The 13,442-nt window shown below is 38.7% G+C and overlaps 1 protein-coding gene across 1 annotated transcript; it reads left to right on the top strand.

Annotated features, from left to right (window-relative positions):
* The first annotated feature begins 9 nt into the window (after positions 1-9).
* Positions 10-11,886, top strand: LOC108677141 (solute carrier family 12 member 8). Its single transcript, XM_018165298.2, has 13 exons — positions 10-374; positions 1,521-1,704; positions 2,015-2,181; positions 2,281-2,521; positions 3,586-3,787; positions 4,631-4,731; positions 5,009-5,142; positions 5,632-5,831; positions 7,383-7,500; positions 7,680-7,752; positions 8,871-8,971; positions 9,544-9,722; positions 10,029-11,886. The coding sequence occupies exons 1-13, from the start codon at positions 84-86 to the stop codon at positions 10,183-10,185; spliced, it is 2,148 nt and encodes a 715-aa protein (XP_018020787.1). The 5' UTR covers positions 10-83; the 3' UTR covers positions 10,186-11,886.
* The last annotated feature ends 1,556 nt before the right edge of the window (positions 11,887-13,442 follow it).

The raw sequence follows: 13,442 nt of genomic DNA, 5'->3' as shown, positions 1-13,442 counted from the left end.
AATTGGATATGATATTTTGATCCACTGCGTATTTCCCTTTGAATTATTATTTTAGTGATTAAATTCTTACATAAGCGGGAAAAATGAGCGAGGTAGACTGGGCTCGGTTTGGCCTCGCCACACCTACACCGGCCGCGACATCGGTTCCGGACGGCGGCTTGGAAACAACGGCAACCGAATCAACAGGTGGCACCGAGTCAACAGGTGGTATAGAGTCAACTGGTGGAATAGAGTCAACAGGTGGTATAGAGTCAACGTGTGGCACCGACGCATCAACGTCGTCAGAGGCAACAGAAGCAACGCGGTTGAGGAACCCGGAAATCGAAGAGGCCCTTTATGGTGGCAGAGAAGAGGATCTCTTCTCCGAAGCAAAGGTGAGGTTAAAGCCTCGAATTCATTAAACTTAAATTAATTAAACTACCATCTTAATTTTTTACTATTATTTAGAAAAATCATGGATTATTTACGAAAGAACGCAATTATCTATTGAAGTTGGGTGATTCTCGGTGATTAGAAGGACTAAAACCTCCTGGTAATTACTATTGCCAATGCTGTTTTTAAGTAAGGGGGAAAATTAAACGAGAGCCACTTCCATCCGAGCCCTTGAATTTCATGTTTATTATTGCACATTTCCTATTTCACAACCTTCTTTATTCACCAATACAGGACCGTTCAACATAGTTCATTGTAGTGGACGTTAAGAATTGTCACCAATCATTCGTATATGCCATGAAGTTTGCAAATAGAAACAGAACGAGTAGGAAATTTTCTGAATGTCGCATTTACAATTCCGATCACAAGCATCCTAGGTAACAAGTTAAGGACCTCACATATTACTCCGATAACGTTAAATATTCTATGAAAATTCTTAGACTCATTTGATATTTGCGTTAAAAATTCACGATGCCGTTCTTCATTTTTGGATTTTGCTCCAATTGGTCCGAATAAATTTACTTAGGTCAACAAATATTTCGGTTATCAAAACCACAAAACGCGGAAATCTCATTTTCGGCATTGTTTTCGCATTTTGGTATTGTTATTTGCTGCGGTTATAGTGACTCACATATATAAATATATTTATACTGCTACTGAAACTTATACGGCGCTGCAGAGTTAAAGCATCACTTCGATGATGAAGACCAGCCCTCGATAATGAGACGTGGCAAGAGTATTTATATACTGCTAGGTCTTCCATGGCCAGATGTATTCATCTATATATTATGTCATCATAATTTCCGTCATCGGTATTAAGATCACCTGGTTACTTAAACTGCAAATTTCACAATAATTTAGAAGCAAAGAAAATAACGCGAAAATTCCCCGTTTCTTCACATGAGAAAACATTTCCAGCTCTATCGTCAGTTCAAAATCCTAGAACACAACACATTCTCATACAAGGAAATGGTAAATGTTTGCAATTTTTTCTGAAATTTTCATTAAGTCGGATCCGAATCAACATAATAGATCAGCGTAATTGCAAATTCATTGTAAATTCAGTTATTATCGTGTGGTGGTGTCAGGGGGAGAGGCCGTGGTGGTTGTTCCGGCAGTTCTTCGTGCGCGAGCGGCTGTTGCTTGGTCGCTGGGACGGAGTGTTCACGTCATGCATGGTCAACCTGCTGGGCGTGATCCTGTTCCTCAGAGCGGGATGGATCGTCGCCCAAGCCGGCGTCGCAATGGCTAGTCTCATAGTTTTTATGTCAGGTCAGTCTACTTGACATTTTATATAGAAATACGTATAGTCGGGGGTGTAATTGGATTATTTTACAGCACAAGTTTCTGCTGTGTCTTCAGGCCAGGTAGGTAGCAATGAACATGGTCCGCATGTCCATAGATATTATCATAGTACTAATGTTCCAACGTTAATACTGTTGAGGCATAAATTCAGAGTTAATCTTCTATTCTGTACATCTGTTAGTTTTCCATTCCATTGAATATTAGTAGTTTACAATATTCTTGAATAGTTTCAAATAATTATTATTTTTATTTTTTGATTCATTTGTTTTCCTTGCAGTGTTGGTGGTGCTGACGTCAGTGTTGTCGGCTGTAGGTATCTGCGAGCGCAGTGTGGACAGAGGGGATGACGAGGGCGCCTCCAGAGGGGGAGTTTACTTCCTCATCGCACATGTCATGGGGGGCCGCGTGGGCGCCGCCGTGGGGCTTATTTACTGCTTTGGTCAGGTAATAATTAATTTCAGACAACCAACGGCATGTTAAAAATTCATCACAAGTCATAATTAATGTATACAATAATATATACGTGGAATTATCTATTTCTAGACGGTTTCCATCACCCTCTGCGTGGCGGGATTTGGCGAGAGCATCGCTGAGCTGCTGCAAGCGTCCGGTGCTGCGTCGGTGTGGCTCGAGCGCGGCGTGTCTGCGGCCGCCTTGCTGGTGCTGGCGTTCATTAACATGGCTGGCGTAAAATGGGTCGTAAAAGTTCAGTTTCTGCTTCTCTTCCTCATTTTGCTCGCCGTTCTCGACTTCGTCGTAGGATCTTTTCTCCCTTCTCAAGAAGGTAAGAATCGATTCCTGACTATAGCTAAAATGCTATCCAAAATTCAAATTTCTTAATTCACATTTTTCATTGCCCGTTTCCAATAAAGTTCCTAAGATTTTGTTCCGTTAACTGAAATTTTCAATCACTAGAGGGAAGTAAGAGTCGAGGCAGGCTCTCTCAGGAGATTGATGTCTCCTGCCAGTTACACACGGCTTTACCTATCACTCCATAACCAATTTATCGCCCAAGCCTTGGGTCTCCCAGCAGTATAAACAGAGCATTTTTTTTGCACAAAATCACGATGAAACATATTTAACTTACTTAGCAGCATTCAAACTTAAATATAGAAGCATTTGGTCTTTATGCCATGACACAATTTCCATAAAATTTGCGTTATGCACAAAATGTGTAATTGCCTGTAAAAACAATGTGGTCAATAATGAATAACTAATGTTTTAAAAAATAGCTTTGGTTTGAAAATTTTCAGCCTTTATTTGAAAAATTTAATAAGTATTTGTCTAATCAAAACACGACTTTTAACAAAACGAGTTCTTCATATTTGTCCCTAGTTTTCGAAACTTCCGAACTAATTGTAACTGTCGCTTTCTGAGCTCTAGCCCGCGAAGCGTCATTTTTCTTCTAAAAGAAGTAAAAATGTTTTTCCGGAACGTGTGGAAGAATTTGAACGTTTATCCTAGTTTGTTTCCTGCCAAACATTTTCCCACAAAGTTTTAAAGCCGCGTCTGCTCTTTGCAATGACAGGCTCTGTTTAGGTGGCGCATAAAACTTTAACTGCGACTCACTTTGACTTGTGAGGCCTCATGAGTTAGAAGCCAAGTATAGGGACAGGGCTTTTAATAGGTAAAAATCGCAGCCCGTACTCAGTGCATGCAGGTTCATTTCAATTTTGATTAATCATGCAGGTTCATTTCACTTGCGATTAATCTGGGACTCATGTTTGTAAACAGCAAAATTTTTGGCCCATTAACTGAATGAACTTTTGACAGTTTGTTTTTTGAATTCCTGTATTTATTGAACCGAATAAAATGAGAATATACCGTACAGATAAATATCGATTCAAGGGTCGGGTGTGGTGGGCTGGTCGCTGGCCACGTTCCGCTCGAACTCTGGTCCGTCCTACACGTCGGGGCAGAGTTGGTTCTCGGTGGCGGGCGTGTTCTTCCCTGCCGTGACGGGCGTCATGGCGGGCATCAACATGAGTGGCGACTTGCGGTCACCCGCATCCGATATCCCAGCTGGCACCTTCTCGGCCCTCGGCTTCAGGTGAACAGGGCCACATACGTTATTAGTATAAAATGTATTAGTAATAATATACATTTAAAAATTACTTTTTAAAGACAACACTTCCAAAGAATCCAGTATCTCCAATCTTACAGATGTACAATGAATTTCTCATCTAATTTTCGAAAATTAAAAAAATTTATTTTTCAATTTTTTAATATAAAATTTTCAAAATTATTTATTCTGTTAATTGATTCATGCATTGCCTCTGACTTCACACAAGTGTGCAAAATTTCAGATCAATTAGACAGGTAAAAGTGTGTCAAATATCAGTTATAAGATTTGTAGCTGACAAAATTATTTTTTCAATTTTTTTAATATTGAAAAAAAAATTTAAATTTTAAAAATCATTTATTTTGACATTTGATTCATGCATTGTCTCCAATTTTGAACAAGTGTGCAAAATTTCAGATCGATAGGATAAGTAGAAGTGTATTAAATTTTGATTACAAGATTTGTAGCAGACAGACAGACAGACATACAGACAGACAGACAGACAGACAGACAAACAAGAAGTGAAGTTAAAGAGAAGTGTAGTAAAAACTAGTAATTATCTGTATAAAGTAGAATACAGATATTATCTGTATAAAGTGGAATAATCTTCTATAACTATTAGTTAAAGTTATGTTCAAAGGTTTATATTTTAAATCAATTAGTTTTTCTTGTCCGTAACTCTGGCAGCTTAAAGCAAATATTATATAGTACAAATTATATTTCCCGCTTGGCAGCACGGTAAGAATTATGTGTTTAGACATGGACAATAACAATTATACATGGATCATTCACGGCATCGGAACGAACAACATTGTATATGTTTGTGTGCAGCACGTGCGTATACCTACTGGTGATGTACGTACTGGCGGCGACGGTACGTAGGCCCGCCCTCCTCGACGACTACATGGTTACTGAAAAAGTGTCAGCAGTCGGTGCGTAGATTTTACGCAAGAATTTATCGTAGATTCTCAGCGAGATCTGTTTCCTCTAGCCTTCGAAATGTTATTTACGCTAAATAATCAAGTGCTTGATGTTCATTTATTCAAATTACCTAATACTATTATTTTTTTGAATTTATTGTATTTCTTGAGTTCTTACTAAATGTTCAATTATCGTGTGAATCAATTATTTTAGTTTTGTGCAATAAATGGTATAAATAACGTGGCGATAAAAAATATTTCTTCAATAAAAAAGTAATATTTTCTGAAGGAGTCTTGCTACTCGTCGGGCTGTACACGAGCACCCTCTCCTCCAGCGTGGTCTCTCTCTACGGCACTCCTAGAGTCTTGCAGTCCCTGGCTGCCGAGAACGTCGTGCCCTTCATGAGGGGGCTAGCTAAGGGGGTGAGATGGGGCAGGGAACGTCGTACCCTTCATGAGGGGCTAGCTAAGGGGGTGAGATGGGGCAGGGAACGTCGTACCCTTCATGAGGGGGCTAGCTGAGTGGGTGAGACGGTAGCTAACGCATTATGAGGGGATTTATTTGATAAATACGCACGCTATGGTTTCGGTATAAGCATGAATAAATAATGGACGAGTATTGAAATAGCTTGAGGATAAAATCTTTTTGAGCCTTTTTTAATGGAAACCAACTCAGGCATGCTCATAAGATAAGATGATGAACGCATTTCCAGTGAATTGCGGAAATTATGAGGCAGTTTAGTTACATGAGCGTACATGACGCAAAAAGTAAAGCACAGCATCACGATCTTGAATGAAATAAAGTATCAATATTGTTAAACAGCAAGGTAATATCCTCCTTCAAGATTTATGGTCCAAATTAAGGCGCTGTACATGGAGTGTCTCTATTTAAAACGACTTCATCATTGACAGCGTGGGCCCAACCAAGTGCCAGTGCTGGGCGTGTTACTGGTGGTAGGCGCTGCAGCAGCCTGTTTGCTGCTGGGTAACATCAACACCCTGGCACCCATAGTCACGACGCCCTTCCTGCTCACCTACGCTACAGTCGACTACGCTTACTTCACCCTCGCCGTCACCGCTGACATGCGGGCGGCGAAGGATTACCGCTACAGGTGATTACCGCAACAGGTGCGTGAAGGACTTCCCTCGCGTGATTACCGCAACAGGTGCATGAACGAGCTGCCTTGCAGTTGCCGCGATAGATGGCTGCAGTGGGCCGGATTTTTAAGGCAAGGTGTCAACCTAGATTGCTATTTGCTATTACTACAGATGTGCGGCTGGGTTAGGTGCTGCGCTTAGGTTCGATCACCACAAGCGGCAGGTGGAGTTCGTAAACTGGAAATATCAGTGGATATTTACGCGTGTTTTTCTTTGCATACGTCACGGTAAAATTTAAGGGGAGCTTCTGCCCAAAACTTAATCTCGGTTATTAACTGACGTATCACTCCGAAACTTGATACACGTATGTAAAACCGAATTCTACGACTTTTTTGTTCGTGTAAATTTTTCGAAAAAAATGAAAGAAAACGTGAAATTCTAAGAAAACTTCCAAAAAGGGGGTACTGTAGAAATCTTTCTTCTCCTAGGGTTTTTAAGCTATGACATCGAGACGCATATCATTCGATGCGCAAAAATCATATCTATAAAATTGTAGAATTTTGAAAATTTCTTTTTTTGAAATTTTTTGAATAAAATCCAAACTATAGCGAAATCCGAAAAACGCATAAACAATTTTGTAGATATTTTTTTTTTTGCAAATCGAACGGTACATCTCTCATTGCTGTAGCTTCAAAATCCTAGGAGGAGATAGGTTTGCAGTGACAATAAGTGTGAATGTTCAGTAAAGTGCGACAAAGTCCCGAGCGCCTCGAAATCGGCATTCAAAATGGCAAGGGTGCAAGACTAGGCGTTACTGGAGCTTAAATTCAGTTAAGGATGTTGGGAACGACTACATGATTTTGGGAACAACTGAATGAACATCCCGCATGACAGCAGCCGGGTAACTAAAGAGCAGCGACTTCAGACCGTCTATTTATGTGCTTGGCAGCGAGTTTTCGCCTGTCTTAAATGTGAAAGAACTCCACCACCCCTAACCCTTTCGTGATCTGTCGTGAACGCATAAATCAACGAACAGAGATGGTTTTGATACCGTTACATGCGTCAGAATGTAAGCTTTAAGATGAGTATAAAAACCGGAAAAGTCAGAATTTTCGATTTTGGGGTAGACGCTCCACTTAACCCCCATGCTGCTTATGATTTTTAGTTAGTAATTTTATCCGCAACAATTCCTTTTAGTCCTCCGAAGAGTCTATTCAGTTTATTTTTAGTGTTCATTCATCGGCGTTTCGAAAAAATGAATGTACGTTTCTGCGACTGGCCAAATCAGGATGATAATTTACCATCACCACGCTTGTGACCAAGCATTGCTGGCATTTAAATTCATTCGACTTAAAAGATTTTTAAAGCTTCTCCAATGGCGTTTCTTTTCAGAGGGCACCAAAAATCTAATATCCTGTAAACCTCAATATATAGGACAATAATTTTCGCTACAAGGGACAATTTTCGCTTGAAGTTGCAGGACCAGATTTGTTGAACGGAATGTGAATTTAATACTTCTAAAACATCTTGCACGCTTGTTTGATACCCTATCGCTTTATTGGCAGCACGCGTCATCCAAGTGAAGGTCGAGGCGCGTCGGTCTTCGGATGGACGCCGACAACGGAAGGAATACTCGACAGACTTTTCCCGGAGCGCGTCACACACCACAAAAAGATCATCACTGTGAGCATATCAGGGACGCATCTGTCCTCTCTTTCCTGGAAAAATCAACGAAACTCATTTAGTTCTAACTTGGGTAACAAAGTGTTGAAATAGCCTCAGTTATATTGGAACGCAATATTGTTGATGAACACTAATTCGAGTTTAACCTTGCGAAATGCAATATTTTTGACATGTTACAGAGCACCGCCAGCTCCGACTCCTCCAGTTTGGCAACAACTCCAGAAGAGACAAATAATGACCGAAAATCTGCAGGTGAAAAATTTTACCCTAACAATAAACAATAAGCAGCGGCCTCGGGTTGCGACGAAAATTATTGATTTGATACAAAATCCAGAAGAAAATCTTTGCCTTGCTACCAGAAAATATTCATTAAGTACTATATAAGATGCAAAAGATATTTTTTCGTAAGTCAATTGACATCCATCAAAAAATCGTTCCGGATACCATTTTCGTCTATATTGAGCTTCATATCTACATGTCGGTGGGATAGGCACACTCTGCTTTTGTTGATCTCTCATGGGCACGTCAGCAGCAGCATCCAGGAAATGTTTCAAGCGAAAATTTGATTGAAGTCCTACTTGAAAGTGGATGTGCTAGATCCTTGATAGAATCTTGAGTTTTCAGCTAAACAAGTCCATTAATCTCCGAGTCTTGTTCTGTAGAAGGTTCTTTCGTTAGAATTAAAATATAGCCTGCCAATATTCAAGTTGCGCTTCAGCCTGATTTAAAGCGTATTTCGTGCTCTTCCAAAGCGCTTCTACAGCACCTTTGCAGCAGAGATCCTTAATCAATGCGTCTGATGACGAAGATCGTTTCATGACAAGTGAATATTTCAGAAAAGTGTTTGTAGAGCATTTCCACGTGACCCCTTCGCTACTCGTCTACCAGCACATGCTTCTTTGCGGGACTGACATAAATGCCAAAGTTCCTATCAATCGACCTTATGGACCGGTTAGCGCATTTCTCGACCAAAGCTTTGCATGCAGTTTGCGATCAAATTCAGCGTTTTTGTAGTGCCTGATCTTCAACAATGTCACTTCTCGACAACTCCTTAGCAATCTTACTCAGATGTAATAAAATCTCTGCCGTTCAGACGCCTTGTGTATTTGGTCTGTGTTCTGTAGCATAAGCATAGGATGCCTTGTCCTCAGAAGAAAGAAGGAAACTGTGCTCGCTATTATTTAGATAAATGGGCGGTGCACAATTGTCGAATAAAAATACGTTCACTGCGTGGTTGATTAATGGTCATCAAGCATTTAAATTGTTTGAGCCTGCTCAATACTTACATATTACTATTCAGATTGCTTAAATTCGAGCATGAAATTCAACTCAATTTGAATAGAGTGACCGACTAAGTTTTTGTTCCCCAGACGCCGCTCTCGGGGGTGCGGACTTACCAAGCTCAGGCATCACTGCCAAGACTCAACACTGGTACTCGCGCCTCTGCAACCGCTGGGTCGCACTGTTAGGGGTCAGCACCAAATGATACCCTAACTGTGTCTCTTGACCATCATTATTTTCCACTTGTTACAATAATATTAAAAAGCTATACATCAATAATTATCATAAGTAATAAACAGCTGCTTTCATGTGACCTCTTAGGTTATATTCGAGCAGTTGTGAACTTTTGGGATGTTCAATTTCTTGGCGAGATTCGAATGATAACATATTTCATATCCAAAAGGTTTAGATTTGGTCTAACTGCTGCATAAATGATTGCATTGTGTTTATCAAATCTCTTTTGCGTGAATCCCTCACTTAATGGCTTCAGATAAATTCGAATGTCGCTCATAAAATCCCATGTTTAATCCAATGTTCTTCTATTGGTTATTTTATTTTATTGCACTAATGAAAAATCAACTGCGGGTTTTATTGAAGCTTGTGATGATGCTCCTCCTCAATTTACTTTAGGTATTCCCAACTGTATGCTCCGCAAACATCAAACAAGAGTTCCCATTTTTACGAGAAGATGAACATTGACGACAAGCTTCTATAATAATATATTTGTTTGTTCTCATAAGCGGGGAAATATTTAAATGGCAGGCGCTGCTAAAGCTGGTGCTGATGCTCACCATCAACTGGGTGTACGGAATGCTGACGCTGATGGTGGCGCTGCTCATCTACTTCTACGTCGGACGCGCGGCTCCTGGCCTGCCGCCAGGCATCGCGGGCGACTTCTCCTTATTGCGCTGGCTCAGACTTAGGTGTCTCATCTGCCTGGGGTGAGACTTAGGTGTCTCATCTGCCTGGGGTGAGAAGTAGTGTAACAAATGTCACTGAGAAGGAGGCCAATGGTCTCAGCAGTTCATTTACTATTTTTTAGTTGATTTACTATAACGATATGTCTAATTCTTGCTGGAAATATGAAATCCGTCGTGCGCATTCTAAATGGTTGCGCCGGTTGACTGAAATGAGTAGATAAGCTGGAAGAAATAGCCACATAAGCTAAAATAGGCTGAAAATCTCACCTGATTTTCTGTAGTTTCCTCGGTTAAACATTAATGTTTTATATCACATCTGACAAGCAGGCGAGCACCGTCTGAGGCAGGCGTGGTTGTGCTGGCGCCTGAGCACCCTGGTGTGGAGGTTGAGTCCCGGCAGATCACGGAACTCAACCGCGACTTCGCCACGCGCTCCCGCTACCACGCGTCGGAGGGCGGTAACACCATGCCAGAGCTGCCTTAACCTGGTCATATCCTAATGACACTAGGTTTTTATGCGCTCCATAGCGGCTTTAAAGAGAATAATTTTTTTGTCCGTTACCCTGGTCAGTTAGTGTACAAACGATGTCAACATTTGTCATAATTAAAGGCCTCCAAGATGTGGTTGCCATCCCCGAGTACGAGTCCCAAATGTCATTTGTTGCTTTAAATGTTGTAAGATATCGGGTGATTCAAGAGAGGAATTTGCTTATTTAATGTAGTAGTTTACGACTCAATTTTAAAGTACCAATCAAATCAATTTTAAAGTACCAGAAAACTTCCTCGCAGCTTCTTATTTCAAATTCCAGAAAATATTTTTAAATGCACCAAAATGCTTCTACATTTCCAATCTTTTCAACTGCTTTCGTTGTTTCCTGAATGTTCGATGTTGTTTAAATAGGCCCAAACGTGAAGCGGAGTGCCCTTCAGCCCTGTAGTATACCAAATAATCTCTTTTTCCTCACATCCCGGCCTTGAGAATCCAAACATATAATTCAAACGCCTGACGTTTAAAAAAACCTAACCCAAAACAATTATTGAGGACAGATTCACTGAATCAATTCCAATAAAGGTTCGACCAAGATTGTATCATAATTTTCATTTTATCATTGATTGTATCAACGGTAGTAAAGAATATATTATTTTCTCAATATTTTAACCCTTCACAAAATTGATTACATGAGGCTTCAACTAAGGTTTTAGTAATTTATATAAGAAGAGTTTCTATAAAGACCAAAATTAGTTTACGCAAGTTCTTTTTACTGGTGCTCTGGCATCCTTATAACTATTGTCCAATTGATGCAAGTGAGCTACATGTTCTCGCAAGACAATTTTTTGTTTGAACTTTTCAAACCATTCAAGGTTTTTTTGGGGCTGCTGGCTGCATGTCATGTTCTTTTTATCCTTACTTGCTCGCATACTACGAATATATGGCCGCTGGAAACGCAATACTTCTCGATGCCGCGCAAATATTAATAAAACAAATAACCTTGATATCTATTGTTCATAAACCAATTTTAAGTGTTCAAGAAAATGGATTCTATTATGTTCAGAAACACAGACTGAATGATTTTAACTTTTGAATCCCCGATACATAGTTTTTATTATCAATTAATAAATGTGCCAACGTCTTCATGTTTTCATGAGTGTAAGGAAAATAATTTAGTGCATGCAAATACGAACTTGAAAATCCTATATTCTCTGAAACAAACTTCGGGTATAATCTTCAGAAAGTAATTCCTGATGATGACAAAGTGCAGTTCTGATTGCAACCATTACTATTAAACTGCAATTTATGTACAGTCGAGAAAGTACAATGTGCTCTATTATCTCACTGCCAATTAATACACTCTTACCTTCAAACTTTTAAGTCTTATACAATGAAGGGTTTCGTGAGTGTTAAAACCTTATCACTTAGGTAAGGACGATGATACTATTTTTCATTGTACAGAAAAGTACATTTGGTGTGCCCTCTAAAGGATATTCTCAAATTAAACCCAGACATTTAAAATAATTTTCAAAATATTGTTCACATATTGTTCACATTATCTACTTCTTTTTGAGGCAGAAATATTCGTGTTATATGTTAAAAATGAATGGTAAAAACACACAGTATTAATTAGCGATATGTATAAAAAACTTCCTGAGAATAAGAATTCCTAGACAACATCTGCTAACAGACAATAATAAAACAAGAAAATTGTTTATTTTTCATAGTGATTATAGGATTGAACTAAGGAGTTGACTATCTGTACGTTTAAGTGTACAAATTTATTAATATTATGTTTTGTGTTCTTCGTTTCAAAGGGATGCACATCCTAGTCACTAATAAATGCGTGTGAGTAAAATATGTGATTGAATTTATTCCTTTAGAATTAATGGCTTAAATTTTGACGTATATATGATGTAAATTGAAAGATTCTGTTAAACATCTGCACTTTTTCATCATTTCACCTCAGTTGAAAAGAATTCTTTCATATAAGATAAATATGAATTTAGGAAATGTATAATGCAAGAATATGCTCTTTTTACCAAATATTGTTAATACTTTCATAATTTTTACATTTTTCGACACTCTCTTGAAGAAAGGTTTATAACCTTGGCTAACATTGAATTTTTGAATAAGTTTGCAACTATAACAAGCGCTAATGAAAGTAGTTTCGCCTCTCGTGAACTACACATGAACAAAAATATATTTTGAATATAAATTATATTACCTCATCGTTCTCCGAGTCCCCCCTTTGAAGTGATCAAGATGGCATTACATTGCGGTCATTAAGATGTGCACGAAGAAACGAACTGCTCAAGTTTCCTTAGCTAGAAACTAAAAGCCACAATTATACGCAAGCGCTTCAAGATACCTCTGTGTTACATGACGCTGCCTGAAAGACATTGAGAGTCGTAGAGAAAATAAAATGCAAGCTACATTTGAAAGATGAGCTGCCAAGTATTAATGGCTTCATGCCTATGATCTCGCGTTTATATTCGTCAACTTTCCTTAGTACTTCCCTGAAACCCGCGAGCATTGCTTACGAAATTTTTTCAAATGCAGGCAAATTCATCTCATCCATAATTTTTTCGCACTAACGCGGGCGTTTTTCGATGAAGCTTTCGAGTTTATAAGCAGATTACATGTGAAAGAAAGCAATATAGACTGGAATGCATTGCAATAAAAATTTTCAACACTGTTCCTATGACTGGAACTTAATTTTTATTTTCCATCTAATTTGAAGGTGGAGAAGTCAAACGGATTTGGTCACATGCTCTTCGCGATTACTTATACCGTTTCAAACTAAACAAGAAATAGAAAAAAATGATCAACATTGTCCAATGAAGTGTTCTGAAAAATATAATAAAAATAGATCTCAGATGTAATTAGAATGAAAATCAGTTTAATTTCGTTTAGTTTCATGGATGCTCTAGATTTTCGTTTGAAACCTCCTAAGTTTAAGGAGCTCTGCATAAAAAAAAATAAATTTGTTAATTTTTTATTTTAAGGGAGGGTGCCATTATTTTCACATTCTTTTGTCAATCAACTGAAAGTCTGCACTTACATTTTTCTTCGTTAAACTTCAAAATTGAATTGAATGCTTCATACAAATTCAACAACACCTATAATATAATTGAATGCTTGTTAACCTAAAACAAGGAATATATTCCTATAGAAAATTTTCTGGAATAATGCTTAGATAATTTTAAGAAATTAATTAATATCATTCATTCTGCCTTCACACCACTAGT

The sequence above is a fragment of the Hyalella azteca genome, unplaced genomic scaffold (genome assembly GCF_000764305.2).
Source record: "Hyalella azteca isolate HAZT.00-mixed unplaced genomic scaffold, Hazt_2.0.2 contig1311, whole genome shotgun sequence".
In the NCBI taxonomy this organism is placed as follows: domain Eukaryota; kingdom Metazoa; phylum Arthropoda; class Malacostraca; order Amphipoda; family Hyalellidae; genus Hyalella; species Hyalella azteca.
This window is presented reverse-complemented; position numbering and strand designations above follow the sequence as displayed.